The 24,295-nt window shown below is 58.5% G+C and overlaps 7 protein-coding genes across 7 annotated transcripts; 3 read left to right on the plus strand and 4 right to left on the minus strand.

Moving 5' to 3' along the window:
* Positions 1-3,946: 3,946 nt before the first annotated feature.
* On the minus strand, positions 3,947-5,712 carry BXZ73DRAFT_81063 (uncharacterized protein; the record flags this gene model as incomplete). The annotated part of the gene is made up of 8 exons (XM_048023415.1): positions 3,947-4,205; positions 4,256-4,368; positions 4,486-4,603; positions 4,657-4,684; positions 4,733-4,856; positions 5,052-5,077; positions 5,310-5,515; positions 5,573-5,712. 8 exons carry the CDS (start codon positions 5,710-5,712, stop codon positions 3,947-3,949), a joined length of 1,014 nt encoding a protein of 337 aa, XP_047873383.1.
* A 3,171-nt stretch (positions 5,713-8,883) lies between these two features.
* Positions 8,884-10,539, plus strand: BXZ73DRAFT_81064 (uncharacterized protein; the record flags this gene model as incomplete). The annotated part of the gene is made up of 6 exons (XM_048023416.1): positions 8,884-9,031; positions 9,090-9,147; positions 9,261-9,540; positions 9,576-9,755; positions 9,809-9,933; positions 9,969-10,539. 6 exons carry the CDS (start codon positions 8,884-8,886, stop codon positions 10,537-10,539), a joined length of 1,362 nt encoding a protein of 453 aa, XP_047873384.1.
* A 3,024-nt stretch (positions 10,540-13,563) lies between these two features.
* BXZ73DRAFT_81065 (uncharacterized protein) lies at positions 13,564-14,599 on the plus strand (the record flags this gene model as incomplete). The annotated part of the gene is made up of 3 exons (XM_048023417.1): positions 13,564-13,930; positions 14,092-14,322; positions 14,361-14,599. The coding sequence occupies 3 exons, from the start codon at positions 13,564-13,566 to the stop codon at positions 14,597-14,599; spliced, it is 837 nt and encodes a 278-aa protein (XP_047873385.1).
* A 490-nt stretch (positions 14,600-15,089) lies between these two features.
* On the plus strand, positions 15,090-15,316 carry BXZ73DRAFT_105811 (uncharacterized protein; the record flags this gene model as incomplete). Its single annotated transcript, XM_048016396.1, has 2 exons — positions 15,090-15,217; positions 15,274-15,316. 2 exons carry the CDS (start codon positions 15,090-15,092, stop codon positions 15,314-15,316), a joined length of 171 nt encoding a protein of 56 aa, XP_047873386.1.
* A 4,796-nt stretch (positions 15,317-20,112) lies between these two features.
* Positions 20,113-21,949, minus strand: BXZ73DRAFT_53702 (uncharacterized protein; the record flags this gene model as incomplete). The annotated part of the gene is made up of 4 exons (XM_048021052.1): positions 20,113-20,324; positions 20,374-20,410; positions 21,401-21,682; positions 21,737-21,949. 4 exons carry the CDS (start codon positions 21,947-21,949, stop codon positions 20,113-20,115), a joined length of 744 nt encoding a protein of 247 aa, XP_047873387.1.
* Positions 21,950-21,952: 3 nt separating this feature from the next.
* On the minus strand, positions 21,953-22,150 carry BXZ73DRAFT_6663 (uncharacterized protein; the record flags this gene model as incomplete). Its single annotated transcript, XM_048021776.1, has 1 exon — positions 21,953-22,150. A coding segment is annotated over one exon (198 nt), but the record flags the coding sequence as incomplete, so codon positions are not given.
* A 187-nt stretch (positions 22,151-22,337) lies between these two features.
* On the minus strand, positions 22,338-23,144 carry BXZ73DRAFT_2163 (uncharacterized protein; the record flags this gene model as incomplete). The annotated part of the gene is made up of 3 exons (XM_048017627.1): positions 22,338-22,481; positions 22,547-22,702; positions 22,791-23,144. Coding segments are annotated over 3 exons (654 nt in total), but the record flags the coding sequence as incomplete, so codon positions are not given.
* Positions 23,145-24,295: the final 1,151 nt, after the last annotated feature.

A 24,295-nucleotide genomic window follows, 5' to 3' on the forward strand; every position in this document is an offset into this window, starting at 1 on the left:
GCGCATGCTCCACGCCTCTTCCCATTACAGCCCCTCGTATAACGCGCCCCACGTCTCGACCTCGCGCCAGTGTTCTTCGCCAGATCCGGCCGCCAGAGGCCGAAAGGACCACCGGGCCTCCGACACGCCCGCAGAGCCGTCGCACGGAACTTGAGCAGCCGGTTTGCGAGTGAAGCATCGTGCGGCGTGGGCATGTACCGCGTCTGCGACCGTGCGCGAGCGGGGCGGCGGTGACGACGCAGGCGGGATGGGCAGGATGATTATTGGTGGTGCGCGACTTCGACACAACTTCAACTTGCGTTTCGTTGAGGGGCAACGTTCGCAAAAAGGATGTTGGCCGTGATTGCCGGCTCACCGATAAATAACCGTGACAAGAAGTGGGGGATATATGGACCTCAACGAAATCGATTCGAGGAGTACGGTGAGACCCGGACGCTTCGGCAGAGAAAGACTTAAGTTCTAGCAGAGGTATGACCCGGAGAGCGAGACTTTCTTCCTCTTATGACGGCCATAAACCCTCAACATGGCGGTACAGCAGAGAGGAATGATTCCGGACGACGGGAAGCGGGCGAGTTCGGATAGGGGAAGGGCATATATTCGGGAAAACTGGCCTTCACATGTTTGCCATACGTGTATCATGCCTCCACCCGATGTCATCCCTAGAAGTCTCGACGAACACAAACATCCGCATGGACTCCATTTGTGTTGCTCCAGTGCTTGGAGGGGTTGTACAGGGATGCCGCGAGATGGTGAACTCGTGAGGCTTGCAGTGATGATATCAGAGAGTCGATGTCCACAGAAGAGTGAACTAGTGAAGAAACAGGAAATGTAGGTGCGATATGAGGCATAAGAGGATAGGAGGGACGAGGTCTTGTGTTAGAACAAGAGGCGAGGGCCGGGCGCTACCGTGCTCGTGACTCGGCCAGCCCCACCGGGCCGCGCGGTCCCCGACCGGCGACTCTCCTACCAATCCTAAAGTATTCGAACTCCCATGTTCGTGGTCCACTTTGCGTAGGCTTTCTTGACTCGTCGGTGTTTTACGGAGCGTACGTAGCCTACGTGAGAAATAAAATCATGCTCGCTATCGTTTCCAGAACCTGTAGATAGACCAGTAAGCAATATATTCCGTCGATCGTCACCTAGAGACTCCGTTTGAACATGCGCACCTCAGTGACCTCACCTGCTGGAGGCCAACAATGGTGAGACTCTTTTCTTCGGATAGTGGGCATTTGCGAAGCTGCTTTCCGGATACGTTCCGGACGTCGACGTCCCTCCGCATCGCACGCCACTCTAAGCTGAGCGCTGTGCCACTGGTTGTGGCACCGATATCTCCTTCAGTCGTCCAGAAGCCATATACTTACCATATGTATTGCAGGTATCCGGGCTTGTGTGGTTCACACTGCCGTGGGCGCAAGGATGGTTGGTAACGTCCACAACTACTGTGGCCCAAGCTTCCTCGCCACCCAAGGGTGCCACTGCTCGAATAGTCGTGGTACGTAAATGATTTTGTGCTTGTCCATTGAACGGTCATTGGCTTTATACATGGTGTGGCGGGTGTAGGCGCAAGCGCCAGACGAACCGCGTTCATATAGTACAGCGGCCGGCCGCAGGAATCCTCCACTCCCCTCCTTCTTCAGATCATCGCGGAAAGGCTCTCCGTGCATCAGCCTTAGAAAAAGCCAACACCCTACACCCTCAGCTTAAAGAAATATGTCTTCATCCAGGTGAGCACTCCCCGATTTCCTCTTCTCCAGTTCACCAATGACGACGTAGTGCTGCACCCCCGCCCGTCGTTGCTAGAAAGCGAGGTCGGGAAGAGACTTCCGGGAGAGTAGAGGGGGAGAGGCTCTCAAAGAACTCCAAACGCACCATAGAGAAAGTTCTGGATGCAGTGAACAGTAGCCCGGAGGTCACGACCCGCCTCAAGAAGAACATCGACAATTGGTTCGCCTCGGCGAGTCCCGAGGACGCCTCGCGGATGATGGCATTGTTGCCCACTCCGGGACCCCATTCATCATCCCCTTCGTCCCCTCGCTCGCCTCTCCAGAATGCGGTCAACGCCTGCCCATCCCACCCGCCGCAGCACGCCGCCCTTCCCCACGGCTATGCACAGCCAGGCATGCATTTCCTTCCGATTCCAGCTGCGTACAAAATCCCCGTGCTCCCGCCCTACATCCCCGGCTACCCGCCGTCTGAGCGGAACAAGCCGCCGGCGAGGGCTTCGGCATCTATCAAGGACGACATCCTCGCAGGCAGGCCGGTCTCAGTCAGCAGGCTTCCGAAAAACTGGGAGCTTTCCCTAGACGAGTGGAACGCCATCTTGATCAAAGCTGGAGTAGCCAAGCCATAAGCCATGCCACCGGGTCTTCCGCTGCTCCCGAAACCCGCGCCGACGAAGACGAAGCGCTTCAATCCGAGCAGCGCGCTTCCTCTTGACCAGTTGATGAAGACCCTTCCGGACGCTTGGGTGGCGACTCAAGGGACTGGATGGCTCTGGGATAGCAACCGCATGCTGTACGTTCTGGCTCTTGTTGTACGCGCGTGGAGTAGCTTAGACTGGAATTAGTATGAAAGATAGAAGCAACTGTGCATGATTATGAATGCGACCACGTTCAACGATACATGCAGTTTGCTTGATTTATGATTCTCACCACACCACTGAATATCGACGTGGTCGTACTTAGCCTCGGTGACGTTCACTGTCGCTCATTCGCTGGGGGCGGTATCTGCAGCACTGCTGGCTGCTGGAGGAGACGCTCGGCCTAAAGCGTGCGGCTCGCATACACACTCTCGAGCGCATACTAAGCGCAACACTGAGTCTATCCACATCACCATGGTTGGAGGGCAACCAATTTCTGACGTCGTGATGCGGCATGTAGAGACGAGACCGATTATCTGTGTTCCCCACACGTGTGCGGCATGCTGCACCCGTTTCCGCAATATATACAGGCTGGCAAGCTTTCACTCGTATCTACACGTCGAGCGAATTGGGCACGACCAGCGTGCGTCGTCGCGGGGAAGAGCCGTTCGCGCCCCGGACGCTCTTCGTGTGCAGACGCGTCTCGGGTCGTCGCTCGTCTTCGGCGGACTGCTGTCGGCTGCGCGGTGAGGAGTGGCTTGATCAGCGAGCACGGTTTCCAACAGGTCCGTCGATCTGGATACTCGCACTGCAACCACTAACCTCCGCCGTGGAAACCAGGGGTCCACGGGATGAGGCTTCTTCGCCGTCCTGCACTACTGCGCGCGGAAACCGTGGGCCGCAACGGGGGGGCGCTCTGGGGGTAGAAGTTTCCGGGTATGGACCACTCGGACCAAAGCTCGAGGGCGGTGAGCGCCGTGCGGCGTGGAGGGGGCGAGGACGGCGGGCACGAGGTGATAGCGACTTGACAAGCGGGGACCTGCCAGGACCTGCAGGAGCCCACGACCGTCGCGGGTCGGCCCGCCGGGGAGACAGCCAGAGGGTCGTGGACGTAAGACAGGCGCCCAGATGGGGACGGAGGCGTGAAAGAATATCTAGGGCAGGACGCAGCAGTAGCCCGAGTGAATGTCGCGGGGGACCTCTCGACGAACCATCGCGGGGTAGCATCCTTGTGGGAGGGAAGAGGACAGGGCGGAAGGGAACTTGCTCAGGAAGGGTTGGGACGTACCAATGTAGCATGGTCGTCGTGGGACGGTGTCGAAGAGTGCGTACTGCTCAGTGAGTGCGCTTTCCGGAGAGAGATTGGTAGTGTGTTGCACTCCTATCTGGTGGTTGGCAAGTAGATCACCGGGCGTCCTTGAAGGCCCTCGTCGAGTGTGGTGGGGTGAGGGTGATCTGCACAAACGACAGCGGGGGCAAGCATAGATCGTCGAGCTCGCGAACAGGGTATGGGATGCACTTGAAGCGAGAGTGCAGATGGGGGGAAGGGGGGAATGCAGATGCGAGCATCATTTTATTTGTCTTGTACTAGGAGAGAAGTCCCAACCACCCTCGCTGGGGCACGCCGCCAGTCAGCGACAACTCCGGAGAGACGTCCCCGACGAACTCCGCCGACATTGTGATTGTCGAAATCAACGTACCACGTGCTGAGCTCGTCAAGCTGAGAGTAGGCGTGGTGCCTGGAGAGCCGTGATTCCCGATGAAAGTGAGGGCTTCGTTGTGCGATGTTTGTCTGGCGGCCTGTAGTCCGTCGCGACTGCTGTGCTGCTCGGGAACTCTCAACATGCTGTATGGAATCAGCCATCTGCTGCACTGTAGATTTGAAGATGGACGTACCACGGACAAGCACGCTCGCACCGCGCGTGCCTCACATGTTGGTCCAAGCGGAATGCTGGGTCCCCAGCGCCCAGAACTCCGACGCCCGCGGTGAATATCCGGAGATATCGCGCCTTGGGACAAGGCAGACGGGTCAGGACAAACGAAGCGCATGCCGATCACATACACGCGGTCAGTGCACGCAATGAACGGCCCTCGCGTGCACAAGAACGTGCACAATGCCGCCGCACCAGCGATGTTGTCGGCCGCAAGCCGTCCGAAGATATCCCGCTGGGTGCATCGACAGCCTCGACATCGAAGAGGTGGTACACATCCTTGGTCGCCAGCTCGGTGAGCTTGCCGAAGATCCTTGCGGTAGGGTTAGGGTTTATGCGGCTGGGATATCTTCAATCGCCACCGACATAGCTGAGCCAAAGGAGAGCAGGACACCTGAAAAGTTCGATGAGCTCGTGTCAGGAAGCCCGGCGAGAGACATACAGGAATTCGCGCCGCTGGGTGACGAGCGGAGGACGGGGCGCGGTGGAGAAATGGTTTGGGAATAGCGGCGAGCATCCGGGTGGCGGTTATTTGGCGAGTGCTCAGTGCGTGGGGAGCGACGGTTCTAATGGGTGGATCAGAAAGAAGATCGAAGCTCAAGGGCGGTTGACGAGGCGTCCACGGATTCTAGGGCGGGAAAAGGCGGCGCGCGCCGGCCCTGAGCGAATGCCTGGGCGTGCTGCGACCCATAAGTTGGGCGATATCTTTTCATACATGAGTGCTCAGGGGACGATACGTGACTTGGACAAGAGCAACGCACCTGCAGGAAGTTGAGGTCGTGTGGACCTACAGAGCGCGGCAGTCCGGAAGCGAGCCTCGTGAACATGCCCAAGCCGCGGGAGCGGAAATGCAAAGCAAACGTGCGGCGCAGGGTCCAACAGCGCGTTTGACCGCAAATTCCGTCGTTCCAGCGCGAGAAGACTGTCGACGTCCCTCGAGAAGAGTCTAAGAAGAGTGTCGCGGAGGCCAAACAACGCAGGTTGGCGGCGCATGCATAAGGTGTACCGGATGTACGAACCTGTGATGCGGGCGGGTCTCCTATCCTGCGCGCCGCGCGACGATTGAAATATTGACCCCTGTCCTGAGGATGGGACGACGTACGCGCCTTCCGTGCAATTTAGCGTGCGCGCAGGGGAGACTATGTGCGGGTGGGACTGTAGTCTTGATGTGCCAGCGAGGAGCGGTTGTTCGGCGGTAGTATGTAAGCTCGTGGTGACATATGCCCTGCGTGTGCGACGAGCTGATAATGAAAGCTCACTGATAACCAAGCGACGCACTCACAGCGCCCCAGTGCCTACGTGCCGGGACGAGGCGAATGGCGGGAGAGCGACGGAGAGTATGCGGCCAGGTTGGCTCAGAGGCACAACGACTAGCGGGCACGCAGGTGTCGCTGGACCGTCTGTGATTTGGAGGGTGCTCATGCAGGAGAGCATCAGAGAAACGCTATGCAGTCACGATATCGACTCTACTCGGGCCGAAAGGACGTTGTCACTCGAAGAGCAGCACAATACGGCCGATAGACGGGGAAGGTTGGAAGAGAAAACGCATATATTGGGGGAAGGGGCTACTACGACGCAGAACATACCGGTTACTCATTCTCCTCGACTGCACCCTTTCGTCGCCCGAGCACATATACTAATCGTGAGAGATTCCTTCCTCTAGATGTGATGGGTAGATTGTCTTTGGTGGTGGGAAGGTCGGTGGATACGGGGGTGACGAAAACAACGGCGTCCGGGACAGGGGGCGACGTGGCGAGGAAGACGAGCACGTCGGCGGCGAAGGAGGGAACCATGCAGCGCAGATGGCGTTCCAGATGTGGTGAGGTTACGCCCGGAGAGAGAGAGGAGGAAACGAGGACAGGGACGGGGATATCCGGGGTGGTGGTGGTGGTAGGAGGACAAGCAGGTTGGCACTGCCGTTTGCTGGCACGGCTTGCTCCGCGACATCTCATACCTCTCCATCCGCTCAGACCACGTCCAAGTCTGCCTCCTGAGGATCCTGCGACATATCTACCTCATACGTGCGTCGTGGGCGGGTTCGGAGAACAAGAAGGATCAGGTGAGTTTTCGAAATCGTCTCTCTGGGCGCTACTTACCGTCTGCGTGAGCCGTGGCAGTTTGCAAAGCTGAGCAGACCTTGGTGCAGCTAGGAGGTGGTGCACTTCTGCCGCGAATAAGAAAATATGTTGGTAAGATGGTCTGAGGTACTCACTGGACCCCAAGGTCCCGAAGGAATCCCAACAAAAGATGTCCCATTCCACGCTGAACCGCCTCGAAGCTCGGTGGAACTGGTTCGCTCGGGCATGTTCATTGTGGCATAACGGGGAAATCACTTTGGGTGCTGTCGTCAGCTGCTCGTTCTTTCGGTGAGCTGTATTGACGTGCCTTCAGGTTTCTGGCCTCCAGACTAGACACCAAGAGCCTCTGCTCGAGATCTGGCCTCTCTTCGGCAACAAGCGTCGAGTTGAGAGCCGTCCGATGTTTCGGCCGAACCCAGATGACGTACCTGTCCGGAAGTGGGCGGAGGTGCGAGTGTTTTTGGATTGCAATTAGATACAGCTGATGCGACGGCTCAAACGCTCACTTTTTTGACCAGAGCTATTATTGAAGCGAAGAAGCCGCGTGAAAGAAACTTGAAGGCGGCAATAAACGGTGCGTGGCGGCATGTCGATTTTACGATGCATCATCTAGTATTGAGCGGATTTTGTTAGGAACTACGGTTTCACCCCGAAGAGAGGAGTTAGATCCACGTGCCTGAGATTGCGTGCGTTTGAACGGGTATATGAAGTGACCGAGTGGCTGATATGAACGCTTGTTGATTAGGAGGTTGAAAGCTTGGAACCTTCTCGTAGATTTTCAACTTCTCGACGTCGGCCAAGACAGTGCTCCGCGCGGTGGTACCCACTCAATGACAGCGTAGGTTATCATCGACTCTGAGATGCGAGCATGTCAGGAGATGTTTCCATGACAGTTCGAAATTCTCACTGTTTGTCCAGGCTCAACTGCGTCCTCTTGGAAACCGTACGACGGCGATAAACATCACAAACAGACCGCATGCCGGTATGACGTAGAGGCAAGCTGGGCAAACTGCGGGCAAGACTCTAGCAATACTCGAGAAGCACATCATTTGAACTCGCCTTCACGCGCTCCTTGAACCCGTCCGTAGATCCGCCGATTCTCTGCTCTGCGTTTGCAAAGATCGTTCGTGGTCATGACCTCAGGTTTGTCATCTCAGTGCAAACGATATCGAGTTCGAGACAATATTCACAGAATACTTTGCAGATACTGCTCCTCCGGCGCGGTCTGATGCCACCACACCCCTCGATGCTATCTTCTGGTAGCGGGCAGTGTTGTTCAATGATGTTCGATGTAGATGGTGAGAATCTGCTTTCCGCTATTGAACGGGAGGAAGACGCGAGTTAGCTCAACCGGGCTCTGTGCAGAGGCAGCGGTCTCTCGACCGCTGTGTCTGCGCAGCGAAAGGTCTGGAGTCTGGAGGCGACATACCTCGCTTAGGATCCCGCACATGTGGGTCTCCCGAGATTGTACGCCAGTCGAGTTCTATGTGCCCTATGGTCGTGACTTCGGGAGGCGGCGGTCGCGCCCGAGAGGAAGTGCAGAATCCGTGACGCGACGGCCGTGGGCGGGCGTGTCCGGAAAAGGAGAGGCGGGTTCGCCGCACCACGAGGCGGAGCACAATGGTGAATTTGCGCACTGGGAACTCTGCCACTCGCCTCTTCCGTTGACTCATTCGTCTCTGTGCACGGGAACAGGATGTTGGGCGTACATCCGGATGGGGAAGCTGGAGAGGCGATGGGATTGGACGCTATTGTGGCATGACATCGTCATTGTCCTCTCGGGCGGGCTGGCTGGTGCGGGGTCCACGCTGCTATGACGGCTGTATCGGTGACCTCGAGCACACTCGAGGGTGAGAAGATGTGAACGGATCGCAGGGATTGGGTGGGGCCACCGAGAGGAACCATGTTTTTGGTGTTCGTGATTGTGGTCTCGGAAGTCGTGTGCCCATTTTGATGTGGTACGGTCTGCTTTATGACAATGTTTTTGTCTGGAGTAAGGCGGAGGCACAGCTGGAACTCGCTCAGTAAGGCGCACAACACCAGCGCAAAAGCGGCGCAGGCGCAGTCTGGAGCGGACGTGAATAGGGGAGTCCGTCGATGGTCGTGTGACGAAGGGCCCCTTGTCGTCGATACGCCACCTCTAGGCCACAGTTTCTATTCATCGGAAAGATGTGGTTCTAAGTCGACTCTGTGGCAGTTCCATTAGAGTGTTCACGTGCTTCTCTACTTTTAAATGCGAAGACATGGATGGTCATATCTTTACTGAGGAGTGGCAGACAGAGTCTTCGAACTCTGCCTGTGTAAATTCGGCCGGAATGACTGTGCTGGACAATCGGAACGTGGAGCGGTCACGTTACTGGACGCGCCTCGACACGCGTGAATTGGCCAGGCCCGACGCCCTTGGTCGCTATTCCTCCGCATCCGAACCTTCTCCCCCACCCCACCCCCACCCCCCAGTACGCGATCGTATTCCCCGTATATCATCTTCCACTACCTACACCTAAGCACACCCCACATGGCCTACCGCCACCACCCCAGTTTCGGTCATGAAGAAAAGCCTGACTCTAGGCTCAAACATCCTCAGCAGGACGTGTGGTTCGGCGTGTTGGGAATCGATAGCGGCGGGTACATTGTCGCTTCTACTAGGTCAGACGGGAGAATCGGTACGTCGCCTATTGCCTCATCCACCTCTCCCGTTGACATCGGCTACCACTCGACCAGACCAACCCCTCCCCGACTTCCCCGGCGTGTTCTCTCCTGAAGTTGAGCCCCCGCAAGGGTACGTTGCGGATCTCGACGGGAACAACACCTCCCATTTCCATAAACTACCCTTTAAACCTCCCCAACCGCTCTTCACAACGCCCACCAAGACACTCACCGTTTCCTCCCAAGACTTCTTGACATTCAGATCACCACACGCCTCAGAGTCCCCACGAACGTTCCCAATCCCTGTACCCACGACGCCGACCCCTCCGCCTTCGCCCTCCCCAGAAATCACCCCACCTTCACCCGCGCCCGCCACCCCGTCCAGCCTCCGCGGGCGCCCACTCCGCCTCCACCAGCCGGCGCGCAAACGCGACGATCCCGACGGAAGCACACCGCGGACAGCGACGACGAGGAGTGGGAGGCCAAGCGTCCGCAGACGGCGCTGACGGACGTCGACACGAACTTCGTGCGCCGAAGCATCCCCCCACGAGTGGCTGAGAGGTCGTCGAGCTCGAAGGCGGGCCGTCTCGCGTGCCTGACGCGCCGAATGGTCCGTACATCCCGGTGATCACTGCGGATGACTGGGAGGGGTTCGGGGAGGACGAAGAGAAGGAGAACGGGATCGATGAGCAGATGGATGCGAGCGAGGTGGATGAGCAGGCGGATGATAGCGAATTCGAGGTCAGTCGTTTTGAATGTTGGTTCTTCTGGGCGGTCACTGACGAAGGACACAGTACGGGGAGCCTGATCCCGCCGACAAGAAGGGAAAGGGAGTGGCGCGCGGAGTGCGCGCGCTGCCGCAGCCACACGCGCGTTCAAGGGTAAAGGAAAGGTCACAAACACCGCAGCGAAAGTGGTGGTGAGTGTCGAGTTTCATCACCGAATCCCATCGAGGCTCATACACGCATCAGAACAAAAAGAGTCGCAAGACGCACACGATCTGCCGCGACTGTGCCGTGGGGATGATGTAGAGTGCCCCTTCTACGGATGTAACTTCGTCAACTCCGTCAAGAACATGGTCGACGTGCGCAAGCACCTCGCCTCGCACTACGGCGCGAAGGAGGGCATGAGGGCGCCGCCAACGATCCAGCAGTCGGCGCTGAGCGCTCCCTCCCAGAAGAAGTCCAAGAAGACGAAGAAGGGGGACGCGAAGAAGGATGCGCCGGCACCAAAACCACTCTGGCCGTGCAAACTCGAGGGCTGCCAGCGTCAGTCGAGGCCCTACTCGGGCTACGAGAGCTTGCGGCGGCACCACGAGGAGGTCCACCTCAAGTGGATGTTCTTGTGCCCAGTCCAGGGCTGTTCCGTCACCTGTACCCGCGAGGATACCCTGAGGCGACATGTCCTTCTAATCCACAAGGAACTAACCCCGGAGGGGGAGAACCCGGAGTCGCCCGAGGACGAAGACGAGAATCTCACTGCGGGGAAGAAGACGCCGCGCCGCACCGGGCCGTCGAAGAAGTGATACACGCCCAGCAGATCTCCAAATCGTGCATCCTGGCGTTAAATGTGAGTGTCGAGCTTGTTGGCCCTGAGGGCGGTCAACTGACTTCAGAAAAGCTTACAGATTCAAGTTTCCGTCATTTACTTATACCGGCTACCTACTTTGTGCGTGTCGTTGTCAGGTTGTGTACCGCTTTCCTTTCTACGATCATACTTGTTCACCGCAGGTACTTGGCTTCCCTCTCCTCAGTGTTGGCCTCCATATTCATTGTCACATACTTCGTCCGTGCTTGCGGTGATATACCTTGGTTCGATGTATGACTCCGTAGTTTCCACCGAATGTTATTCAAGTGATTTGAGAAAATGAAGCGCGACTACGAGCCGCGAACACGGGCCCATTGTAGGTACCGTCGAGTCACTGTGCACAACCGGCTCCGAATTGTGCTCGGAGTGTGCTCTCACATCTTCCTCCCGTGGCACAGCGCGGAGGTACTGTGCGTGAACGCCTCGGAAGAGGCACCGCTAAAGCTTCTTTGGCTCGTTGTCACGGGCGCGGTAGTCGCCAAGGTGTTTGAGGGCGAAGCCGAAGCTGTCAACGTGCAAGCTCGCCGGGGTGATGTTGGCCGCCGTAGGTGGGAGCCTCCACAGTCCACTCGCCTCTTCGCTAGAGGTTCATCCATCGGGGATGACGGTGTGGCCGGTCGTGGTGAGCGGTGGGTGGGCGGAACTTGGTCTGAATAGAGACGATCCCAGCGAGCCTTGGCGGACGTGGTAGCCCAACCATGCCGCGATAAAAAGTGGATGAGCGTGTTTGCACACCTCGAAATCGCAGTGCTGGACGTCCGATGATAGGCTGACGAGCACCGCCTGCACTTATCGGCGGAGGGGTGCAGGCGTTGAGGGCGCCAACAACGCAAAACGCATTCGCAGTGGGGGCGCGCCTCGAGCTCGATTTCCCTCGCGGACCCGCACTCGCGCCCTCGGCCTCGCTCTGCGCGCGCACCAAGCAGCACGCGACCTTCGAGGGCTCAAGCTCCCACTGCAAGAGAAGGTGCATGTACAGAGTTCCCGGTGCCTCATCCCTGCTCGGTATCGATGCTCCACTCACGGCGAGCAATCCAGCGTGTGCACGCCAAAGAAGCGTTTCGCCGACGAGACGTGGTCGCAGTCCCGTATATGAACCCAACCTGCAAAGGGCAAGTTCTGGGTCAACTTCGCGCGGAATAGAGCTGAGCAACCGGGGTGCTGCTCACCGATGTCCAACTGATGCCCCCGTAACCCTGCGGGGAGGTGTACGCTGCAACATCGACGTGCTTGGGAGCGTAGCTGGACGGTAAGATGGCACCATAACAGGATGAAGACGTTCTTGATGTCACGACTGGGGACAGGACCTCCTAATCCAGCTCTGTATAAAGACCAGGACATGTTGGGGGACAGGTCAAGATCGGGGGCAGGGAAGTCGACGACCAACCCGAGCCGTGCCCAACAGATCATAGTTTGTTCATAGTGGCCGGAAACGCGACGGGCGGAGAATGGAAAGGGGAAAACGCATATATTTGGGATGTCGAACTACCACGACCCTAGACATACCAACTGCCCGCTCTCTTCCACAGTACGCTTCCCTTATCCGGGCATCTCCACCCATAATGAGGGCGTCCATTCCCTCGAGAGTTCGAGAGAGGTGACCATAGAGGTGGGTAGGTGGGTAAGATCCGGGGTTGACGACGACAGCGGAGTCTCGGAGTGGTCTTGACGTGTCAAGGAGAACGAGCAAGTCGGTGGTGAAAAGGAGGAAACCGCCGTAAATAAGGCATGCCGGAGGAGGAGAGATGGCGCTGGGAACAGGAGAGCTGAACGTGGGGGCACCGGGAGGAAGGGGATTCGAGATGGTTGTAGGAGGGCAAGCGTTGCGGTGCGGCGGCAGCCCGCTCGAGTCATCTGTCTTCGTCCGTGTCCTCCCACTGCACCAAACTCCTGCTCCACGTTTCGTAGCGGAAGACGTCCTTTTGAGCTGTCTATGTTCATTGTTCATGGGAGAGAGCGGTAGACGGAGGACGAAACGCCATGGCGGGCGGGTGGAGCAGCGGCGACCTGATGAGGCGTTCCGGCGGAGTGAGGGCGGAATCGATTGACTACGGCCTTGAAGGAAAGTGAGAGATGAGCCTAGGAGAGGAGCTGAAGAACCTGAAGGACGTCGAGAGGTGGTGGTGGTGGTGGTGGTGGTAGTGAGGGTGGGAGAACAAGACGCGCCAGAGTCCTGCGTCTCGGCGTCGCTTTTGGCTGTGCGGAGTTTTTGACGCAAACCCTCGCGCTCGTGCAGCTGACGATCCCCCATGCCAGGCCTGGGGCCTGTACACGACCTTGACGGTAAGAAATGGGTATGCAGGAGGCGAGGCAACGCTAGTGGTGAGTTTCGAGGACACAAAACACTTCTGCGCTAACTGCTTGTCTCGTCTGCGGTCGCATGGACAGCGCAGTCGTTGCAGTATCAGAGCGTATGCATGCGCCTCAGGCTTCACTTGCTCAAACTGCGAAGAGGTTGCTTTTGATGTGAAAGGCGGTCTGCCTATAGACAGCACTAGAGGCCAAGGAAGCACTCGTGTGTGCTATTTGGGTTGTAAGTCAATGCGCTACACATTATAGGACTTTTCTCGTACTGACATTCACACCTCCGTATAACGGGCCTATCCACTGATACGCACGCGCTGTCGCTGTACGCACGAACATCGACCAGGCTAACGCCCGCGCGATCATCTCCGCGCGCGTTTGTCCTCGTCTTCGTGCATCTCATCTATTCCGTCTCGCGCACCCTCCGCTATCTGCCCGCGGATACCTCAGGATAACCGATTCAGCACAGCGGATGGGACCGTCAGGGCGCGACGCATGAGAACCGACCGCAACGCCTTCTGTGTGCTCTCGCGGTCTACACCGCGCGTACGCGGTCGGCGCCGCCACCGGCGCTTGCGAGCACGACATACGGCCTGCGATACCCGGACCGTCCCTGGCGACGATTTTCATCTCGCACTGGCTGTCCTTCTCCTACACGATGTCATCCAGACCGGCACCCTGGCTGTGCGCTCATCAACGCTGTTCCGCTTCACCTGCCCTCCACAACTGTGCTCTCGTCTGCCGGCAATGGCGATCCAGACCTCAATCCCCTCACAGATGTCCTCTCAGTGCCTTCCGTAATTTCCCGAAAATCTTGGTCACCACCCTCCTAGGGACACACCTGTCGGTCCCCCCTGCGGCGGTCTCCGTCATCTCGTCGCCGAATTCGATCACAGCGCGTATGCGGAAGGCAGCAGAGGTGCATTGCATCGACCTCGGCGACTTACTTGACCTGCTCGTTGGCCACGGTGTCGTCTCGCGGGACGTCTTGGTGACGTTGGACATGCACATTCACATTTACCCCGGTGTTTGTCGACTGTGGAATGGCATCCACGCCCAACCTCGAGCACCTCTCCATCCTCCTCAGTCATCCCCCCCAAGACCAGCCCACTCTCGGCAATACCGCACGTATGCACGCCATCGTTTCCGGACCCCTTGTTTCGTTATTGACGCGCTCTACTCCCAGATCAAAACACTCGTCGTTCCTTGGGCGCGCTCACCGGCTGTCCGCGCCTACGCACCCTCGCCATCATCTACGGCGAGCCCGAGTCCCGTCCCATACGCTCCTGGTGTCACAGGACCCTCACCGACGCGCTCCCCGTCCTCCTCGCCGACCAATTCTCCAGCACGCCCGCCCCTCATCACGCCCTCGAGACGCTCAAGCTCGAGACCACGTACTGGGCCGTCGACCTCGACCGTGCGTGGTCCTCCTCAGTGATCGATCGGCTCGCCGAGACGCTTTGCGACCGGGATCACTACCCAGCGTTCTGGACGGTGCGGGTGCGGGCGATCCTCTGACGAACGCGGAGGACGACAGTGGATTGCTCGAAGTGCCGGGCGAGGTGTCGAAGCGCGTCTTTGTGCCGTTTGCGACCCGGGGCACGGACGCGGACGTCGATGCGGAGTTCATGTTCGGAGAACCTCCCCGGAACGGAGCGGTCGACGAAGGAGGCGAGGTGGTGGGAGGCTGGTGAACCCGTCGGATCAGCAGAGGGGATCGTCGGGAAAAGGGGACGAAGGCGAGGGCGAGAGTAGCTGAAACAGGATTCTGCGGTGCGTTCTCGTGAATCGGCCGCCGGTTTCTTCTTGCTGATTCGCTCGTTCTGTCAGGCTTAGACGATTAATGAGCAATTTCTGACGGTCGACCCCATCAGGCTTTCCTCTGCATGTCCAAGTGGTACCTAGGCGCATTGAGGTCCTTCCGACTCACCTGGCTTCAGTTTTGCGAGAAAGCACCATTTCCAGCGCTTTCGACACCCTCACCAGACCGCTCTGCATCTACGCTTTCCTCCGTGCTGGCTTTCACAGACTGGGAAGGCAAGTGCGACGCGGTCATGTACACTCGGAGCTCGATCGACCTTTGAGGCGCGTTACGTCACACATACGTTGCAACATCACGCGTGTGACGGCGACCTCAATCTCTTGAGCTCGACCACTAGCCAGCCAGCAACGCAGGAGGCCGTGATGTCCATTCACGCCGTGAACCGCGTCCAGTGCCGTCTCGCCTGGGACGGCAGCAATCCCTCCGTCATTTGCATCGATAGTCCGGGTACACGTCTCCTCAACGCTTCCAATGGCCAGATCACCCCGCTGTGGCTGCAGCCACCCACGCGCCTCTCTTCTTCTCTCACCTCGACCAGGCCAACAGTCCCGTGCACTTCGCTGACGCTGTCGACGTCCTCTACGTCTAGAGAGCCGAGGTCACGCCGGGGAAGGATCGAGCGCACTCGACGATCCTGTCGATACGCAGCATATTTCTAGTGGATCAATGCTGTTCCTCCTGGAGGTCGAGACCGCGTTCTTCTCTATCGGGGTGAGTCATCACTCTATTCACCGTTACTTTCGCGTCTCACGAGACGAGCACTGCCCACGGCGCGACTTCCTCTCCCTCTCGCGATTGCACTCGTGGACGTCCTAGTACTTACGTTCTCTTATCGCTTCATGATACATTTTATTTATACCACACGTTCCTACATCTCTTCGTCTCCTCTTTATTTCTCTGTCTTGGCCCCCTCCGTCCATCTCCACGCTCTGTCCCGCCTCTTCTGCACTCCCGTGTCGAGGATCCACATTTTGCTTCAGATCTGCACGTTCTTGTTTACTGTCTTCGGTACAGTCTCTTCTCTGAGATACGTCCTCGCGCCGCGCGCCGTATGTATTTAAGCTCTTAGTTCACTTCCCGGCTATTCTCGCGTGTGTGGTGTGTTCATCCACCTTCGCCCCGACTTCTTCTCGCTACACCTCGACTTCGCACACGCCAACGCCAACGCCCACCTCCTCGCATCTTTTATCATATCGCCAGCGCCCGTGTGCGCGAGCTCGTCTTCCTCGCGTCTGTTCCCCCGTCCTTGTCCACTTCGCGCGCCACGCGTTCGCTCGCTCAGCCTCTCTTCGTGTGTGCCCTCCACGCAGCGTGTCGTGTCTTGCTTCTTTTTTCACCTCACTCGATCTCCCGAGCTCCGCGCTTACGCTCTCTCGCCCTCACCCCTGTCGACACCCCAGAGTTGGCGTCATATCAGCGCGTAACAGCATCGTCACGACCGTTCCATGCGCGATGCTACTGTCGGTTGGCTCTCTAAAACATGAACGAACGACGTGCAGTTATATTCGCAATAGGTCGTGCTCTACATCTCGTCCCACCAAACCTGAAGCTATATAGCAATCATAACCTCCGTCCATCCACCCTCACTTGCAGCGTTTCTCTACCTAACGGACTAGGGGAGAACGATAACACGACTTCCCAAGAGCAACCCTGCGCTCGGCACTGCACTGGCCATGGTCCGTCCATGTCGATATGATCCGTCTCGCACGAATGCACATCCTCGGCGGCAGAGGTTTCTTTATGGGGCCATAAAGCACGAAGGATGCAGAAATGTTGTCGGCGTGGTACATCTGGACCAGGCGTGTTCGTCGCAGTTTGAGATGACAGCGAGGTTAGCATCAATGAGCACAGGTGGTTGTCGATAGGGGAATCGACGTGAGAGCATATTCCAAGAACAACAGTCGCCACGGTTTGAGACATGTATCCGTTGAAACGGAGGGAGACGTTTTTGGTGGAAGAAGGCGACGGCAGGGTGCTTGCTTCGCTGTCGAAGAAGATGAACCGGTCTTCAAGCTGGAGGAAGTCGCAAAAAGCAAGGCGAAAGGGGGAGCTTGTAGTGGTTGTTTCGCAGAAGCGTTTAAGCAACTCCATCCCCGCGGTTTTGCGCTCGGAGACGTCACCGGTGTACGTCGGGAGGGCTACAACACACAGGTCTGTCATCTTCCAGCCATGTAAGGCGGTGTCGGTGATTGGTTTCCTCATACACACAACAGGCTTCTCCGTGGGCTGGTAGAGCGGAGCAGCGCCATCGTTGGACCTCTCGTCGTCCACCCTTTGAAGCAAGAGGAAGAGCCGGGGTCCACTGTGATCTCTGCAGAATAAGTCGACGAGGAGGTATCTATTTGTATCATCCAGAGGCAGAGCGGCCGCGCGGAGCTCGATCCCACCTGGCGACGTGGAGAATGTGGGAGCACGGAGTTCTGTGGTCGTCGAGCAGCAGTGAATCGCTAGGAGCACCTGTTGCCATAGCCCATCGGCAGCTACAGGTGCACCTATTGATCCGTGATGCGCGCCCGTGTAGACGCGCCTCGCCAGGCGTGGCGCGCATCAACGCGTGGCTGTGATGCATGCCACGCGTCCTTCGCCGTCCTCGCTCTCCTCCTCCTCCTCTTCCTCCTCCTCCACCCTCACTGCCCCCGTCCTTCCCGCTCTGTCCAGGCAGACGATAGCGACCATATGGTCGACTGTCGTCTGCTATTGGACTACGGTGTCACCAGGTGACACCGACCTTCCCTCCTCCGGCCGACCTCGACCTCGACCTCAATCCCGCCCTTCACCCAGCTTGCCGGCCTCCCTCACAACGTCAAGAGCGCATGAGGACGTCCGGATGGACGTCCTCAGCATGGAGATTGGAATAGGGGGGCCGCGGCGATGTACCGTGGCCCCCGCTTTGGTGAGTCCTCCGCTCCGCCCTCACGCATTCCCAACGCCCACCTGCCGCGTCGACAACTACAACAGGCCGCCGAGGACGTCCGCACGGACGTCCTCATTCTCCTTTCGGCCCTCCTCCGCGCCCTCCTCCGCGCCGCTCTTCTCTGCGCACGTCGCCCGCGCACGCCACCTCCCTCTGCATCGTCCGCAGAGGCGTCGCCCTCCTCCGCTTGCACCGCCCGCGCACGCCGCCCGCGCACACCGCTCGCGAACGCCGCCCCGCGCCGCCACCATCCTCCGCGCCGCTCCCCTCTGCCCGCGTCACCCGCCTCCTTCGCCCGCGCTACCCGCCTCCTCCATGTCGTCGCCCGCTGCCCTCCAAATCGCGCTCCTCCGCCCGCCTCGCCCTTCTCCGCGCTGCCCTCCACCTGCCTCGCCCGTCACGCGCTTCCGCACCGCACTCCTCAGCCCGCCTCGCCCGCCCGCCTTGCCCTCCTGCGGCGCCCTCCTCCTCCCCGTCGTACTCCGCCCGCGCACGCCGCCCTGCTCCGCCCACGCTTGCCGCCACTTTCACGCCGCCCACCTCCTTCGTGCCGCCCGCCCCCGCTTCACTCTCCCTCGCGTTACCGGCCTCCGCCTCCTCCGCCTCGTCCCGGCCCTGCCCCTCCTCCTGCGAGCCCTCCGTCATGTAGTAGCATACGTTAAATATATTTCATCTCCATTAATAAACTAGTACACATACAAAAAGGGTGTTCAAAAACAATACAGGGACGACGAGCACGAATGGGCGCCCGTATGGCGTGCGTGTGCGCGTCTGGGGAAGTGGTGTGATGGGGGTGGACATAGCAACGGGGCCGTGCCTGAGATCAACAGGTGCATCCGCACCTGCCGACAGGCTATGGGAACGGATGCACCCGGCGATTCACTACTGTAGGGTCGTCCATGTGGCAGACCAGTGGTGCTAAATTTTAAAATGGTCGTCAATGTAGCACAGCATAGAATGATATCCATATCAGCGTACCTTATTCTGTCCTGGCTGAGATTGTGCATCCGGGTTGTAGAACACATAACGAAGGTGGGACGAAGGCTGGAGGGGGAGAAGATGACGACGGGTTTGGCTTTGGGGATTCTTCTGGAGGTATGATTTGAGGTAGTGATCACCATGGGTCACCCATGGGTCATTCTGGCCTGACCCGGACCCACACCCACGAAACCCGGACCCACCGACCCACGGGTCGTTGCACTCATGGGTGGGCGTCTATACACGTGGGTGGGCATGGGTTGTGACCGTTCACGGGTCACCCAAGGGTCACCCAGGGTGAGGGCAAGCCAAGCCAGAAATAATAAAAACAACAGCGGCAGCTGCAGCTACAGCAGTGGCAATGCACGAGGTACCTACCACTAGTAACTTGACGCAACCCGCGTGACGGTACAGACACTCTGACATGCAGTACGGACACGCAGACGCATACACTCCTGAGATGCGGCATGCGGTAGACACTCGGACGTGGGTGGTGCGGAGACGACACACATGGAACGGGAACGGCATGCACGATACGCAGCGGCACACATGGAACAGTGGCTGCGCACAGTCTGGCAGCATGTGCAATGGTGTGGAACAGGGCCGACACAGGTGGTGCTGCGACAACGCACATGGTATGGGCAACGCACGCGTTTCGGCGGCGACGCGCGCGCGGTTTAACGGCGGCGACGCGCACGGTTTAACGGCGGCGATGCGCGCGGCTCAACGGCGGCGACGCGCAGCTCAACAGCAGTGACACGCGGCTCGGCAGCAGCGACGCGCAGGGCTCAACGGTGGCGACGCACGGGGCTCAACGGCGGCGACGTGTGCAGTGTGATGAGGATGATGTGCGCGGTGTGGTGGGAACAATGTATGCGGTGCGGCACTGCGATACATGCACTGGGTGGGGAAAGGCGGAGAGCAAGCGGGAAGTAAATTGATAAGCACATACACAATACTGCGTTCTAACCATCCGAGAGATCGATCTTGTCGTAACCGTGCGGCATCTTGAAGTCGAGGAGGTGAGTCTCTTCAATTTCGTCCATGGCTGCCACATCGAGTACATCTTCAGGCCGGATGAAGCCAAGACGAGACCAGCTCCCGAGGCACAGCAGCGCACGGGTCGTCTGCGCGCTGAGTCGGTTGCGGACATAGGGCAGAAGGAGTCGCCCCCGGCTGAACAGCCGCTCGACGTCGATGGAAGTGGCTGCACTGAGTGGTAAGTAAAGAGATACGATTCTGGACTTATCAGAACTCACCGGGGATCATCAAGAAGTCGCGAGCCATACGGCTCAAGCAAGGATACTGCTTTGCGTGCGATTTCCACCAGTCGAGCGGGTCTTTCACACGGACAATGGACTCCGCGAGGTAGCGCGTGAGTTCGTCTTCATCCATTGAGTCACCGCCTTTTGGAAGGAAAGGCAGTGTATCAAACATGTTGACGTTCTCGTCGTCCTGTGACAATAGAATGAGAGCTTGTAACACAATAAATGTTACACAGCACGTACCATAGCGTCGTTTCGACCTGCCTGTCTGCGTAGTAGATCCACCTCATCAATGTCTTCATCCATCGCAGTCGCGTCCGGGGTATCGCGCTTGTAGTTCAGGTCGTACTCATCGCGGACGAGACCCTTTGCAGTCTCTATCCAATTGTCTTGCCAGTGATGAGTCTTGAAATACTCGAGCTTAAAGCTCGGGTGTAGCACTGCGCACAATCTGGTTAACTATAGCCCAACAGGTTTGAGTGAACTCACCCATCGCGATACGATAAGCTTCAGTCGAATCAGTAAGCTCATAATACTTGTTCAAAACCTTCTTTGCGAAGCCATGAGCCTGGCGAACGGCGACGTCATATGGGACGCCTTTCGAGGTTTTGCTGCCCGGGAGATGTGTCGTCGTCAGGTGCTCATCGAGGATGTCCATGACGGGGATGACAGTGGCGAGATTTGGGGTGCTGCGGGAGAAGAATAACGTCGCATCCTTGAAGATCTGTGGGTGAGCGAGCAGGCAGATGTGCGTGTGTGAAGTCGTTCGGCATGCGGATGCGTGCGTGCAGCGCGCGGTAGGCAGTTGTGGAGAGGAGAGGGTGGAGAAGTCGACCGCCGGGCGCGTACGTGTGTGCGGTGTTGTGTGTGTGTTGGGCGTTGTGTGTGTTTTGTGCACAGTGCGGAGTGCGGAGCACGGCGTACGTGTGAGCGGCGTTGTGAGCGGCGTTGTGCGCGCGTCGGGCGTCGTGCGGAGTGCGTTATGCGGAGTGTGGAGTGCAGTGCGTGGAGTGCGGCGCGCAGAGTGCGTGCGTGCGTGCGTGCGTGCGTGCGTGCGTGCGTGCGTGCGTGCGTGCGTGCGTGCGTGCGTGCGTGCGTGCGTGCGTGCGTGCGTGTGAGTATGAGTGGGCGTGTGGCGTGCGGGTGGGCAGTGTGAGGGCGTGCAGGTGTCCAAAATGCGGGTGGGAGTGCGGGGATGAGGGAATGAGGGAAGGCAGGCCGTTCAGTGCGCGTGCCATGTGGATGGGTGGGTGTGTGAGCGTGCAGGAGTGCAGGCAGGCGTGCGTGTGGGAAGAGGGTGGAAGGCGAAGTTGTCCGTTCGTGTGCACATGCCGTGTGGAGGGCGGGCGTGTGGAGGGCGGGCGTGTGGAGGGCGGGCGTGCAGGCAGGTGGGGCATGTGTGCGTGCGTGCGGCGGGGAAGACAGCGGAGAGGTTGGACGGGGTGGAAAGATCCCGGAAATGCGGCCGAGAAGAATCATGAGCGCACTAGTACATGCATCATGCAGAAACACGCACCTTCAAGACCTCTACAAGCTGTTCAGCGATTACCCATTCCCGCTTGGAGAGACGGTACTCCTCGAGATCAGTGGTGTGGAAATCATGGTCTGGCACACAGAACGACTTGATGGCAGTCTTGAGGCGCAAGGCTCGCTTCAGCATGTCGAACGTTGAGTTCCACCGGCACTTGACATCCCTTCGAAGCATCAGAGTCGGCTGATTGAGAAGAGCAAGCTGTTGCTTCCATGCTGGAAGCAAGATTGTGGACGAATTCTTGATTGCGCAGGCAAGACGGCGGAGCTACGAGGTGGCCCGGTGAGTCTCCGGCGACAGATCATGGGAGTGGGAACGTACCTTAGTCAGCATTGTGCGCACAGGGCGAAGAGCGGCACGATACTCGCGGAGCTCCGCATCCGTCATGCCAGACATCTCGTCGACCCATTCCTCACCGTCAATGATCCCTGCGAGGTCCTCATCACTCTCTGCCTCCTGCTCACCCTCGTCTTCATCGTCCTCCTCGTCCTCGCTCTCCTCTGCTGCGTCCTCAAAGTCCTCCTCGACCTCCATGTTGTCTTCACTCTCCCCCTCTGCGGTCTTCTTTTTGCGAACAGGCTCGAACTGCTTTAGCATGCCGAAGCCGACAAGCTGGATGACGTGCCCGAAACAGTGCACATGTCCGGTCGACGCACGGAACTTGGGCAGACGGTCGTCCATCCGCTCAACCATCACGTTGTTTGCGGAGGCACTGTCACATGCAACCGCAAGGAGCTAGGTGAGTTTTACAGTCAGCTTCAACACTCTGATGAGGCTTAGCATGCGCACGAACCATATCTTGGATACCAAACTCGCACAGAATGCGGACTTGTGTGTCGCCGAGAGTCTGGCCTGTGTGTGACTGATAGAGAAGATCAATCAGCCGCTTGCCCGACGTCAGATTGGGCTGGATCTCAAAGGTGCGTACCTTCGGCACCTCGATAACATCGAGCACCAAGCTGATCGGATCTCCGTTGTGTACAAAGTGCACTAGGATACCAACGAACGGGTGCCCATTGGGCGACGTCCAGCAGTCAGTCGAGATGCTGAGTTGGCCGTCATAGTTCTGGCCGCGCACAATCATATCCGGTAAGCTCGCATGGTATCTAACATCACAAGATACTCACTCACCCGCAGCATATGACTCAAGCGGTTGCGCGAGCGCGCGAAGAGAGTCTTGACATCGCGCGCCACAGTTGTCGCCGAAGGGATCCAGTATCCGGGTCGTCCAGTCTTGAGCAGCGACCGGAGGCGTTCGTCGTTAACGATGTTGAACGGCCGGTAAGACTCTGCCATCCATCTCGCAAACTCGGCGCTGACAGCTACATTAGAGGCGCCATTATAACAAGAAACAACGATGCAAGACTTACCGTACTTCCGTGCGGGTATGTTGACGATGTGAGTAAGTTACCGGTCCCTTCCCTTTGCGCTCGAAGAACGTGGTGATGTCACCGTTTTCAGACGCGTTCTTGACGAAGTGCTGGCGCACTTCGCCCGGTGTCATTCTGTTCTTGATAGTGTGATTGACTGCTTCTTCACCCCAGCAGACCCTCGCATGTCGGAACATATTCCCAGTCGAAGTTGCGTCGGCTGTGTTTAGAAACCTATTGATGAACTTTTTGTTACACTTACAGCCCTTCGCTCCACACTCGAAGATGTGAACACGGCGTCCGCCGACATCCACGATCTTGGGGATGGGTTTGAAGAACCCATAGATCGGGGAGTTCCAACCACGACCCATCATGGCGGCTGCATGGCAGCGCACATAACGATTACCAGTAAGTAAATGTTCATATATGCAAGACTGTGTACTTACTGAGCTGCTTGAGTCCGTCTTCATCGTCTTCGAACCACGGCACACCATTCTTCCCCTTGGTGAAGGATTCGGCCAGAGTGCCAGAGTCTTCGCCCTCGCCGTCGTCGGAGTCTTCAGAATCATCGATGTCGATCACATCACGGTGCGTAGCCTCCTCCTCTTCCTCCGACAAACAGTACGGCGACTGATATCGTACCTTGCCCTTTGATGCAGCCTTCTTGCTCTTCTTCAGACTTTTTCCCGGCTTGTCCACACCTCGCGCCGAGCCGCCCGCGACCTTCCCACCACCATCCTCCACGACCTTCGCACTGGTCGCCGCAGCCTTCGCGCTGGTCGCTGTGGCCTTCGCGCTGGTTGCTGTGGCCTTCGCGCTGGTCGCCGTGGCCTTCGCGCTGGTCGCCGTGGCCTTCGCGCTGGTTGTCGCGGCCTTCGCACCAGTTGCCGCGACCTTCCCACTGCCCGCCGTGACCTTCCCGCTACCCGCCGCGACCTTCCCGCCACCTGCCGCGACCTTCCCACCACCTGCCGCGACCTTCCCACCACCTGCCGCGACCTTCCCACCACCTGCCGCGACCTTCCCGCTGCCCCCTACGACCTTCCCACCACCCACTGCCTTCCCGCCACCTGCCAACTTCGCAATCTCAGTGGGGCGACCAGCAGGGGAGGAGGCGGCACCGCCAGGTGGAGTGGAGGAGGAGGACTGGGGCAGCGCAGTCGAAGCCTCCGAGATGTGAACAGGGCTCGCGTGGGCAGTGGAACTGGCTGGTGCTGGTCCCACACGAGCCTCAGCGGCAGAGCCAGGTGCAGGCCCCGGCGCGCGAGCGGCGGGCGCAGGCCCTGGCGCGCGAGCGGCGGGTGCAGGCCCTGGCGCGCGAGCGGCGGGCGCAGGTCCCGCACGAGCCTCGGTGGTGGAGCCAGGACCAGGTGCCACGCGAGCAGCAGAGCTGGCCTCAGTTGTCGGTTTTGGGCGAGCACCTCCGTTGCCAAGAGGCTTCGTGCGTGCAGCAGATGCGTAGCTGACAGGCTTCTCGCTCGCGCCGGCTGCACCAGGCTGTCATATTCGG

The sequence above is a fragment of the Epithele typhae genome (assembly GCF_022376455.1).
Source record: "Epithele typhae strain CBS 203.58 chromosome Unknown BXZ73scaffold_71, whole genome shotgun sequence".
Lineage (NCBI taxonomy): Eukaryota > Fungi > Basidiomycota > Agaricomycetes > Polyporales > Epitheliaceae > Epithele > Epithele typhae.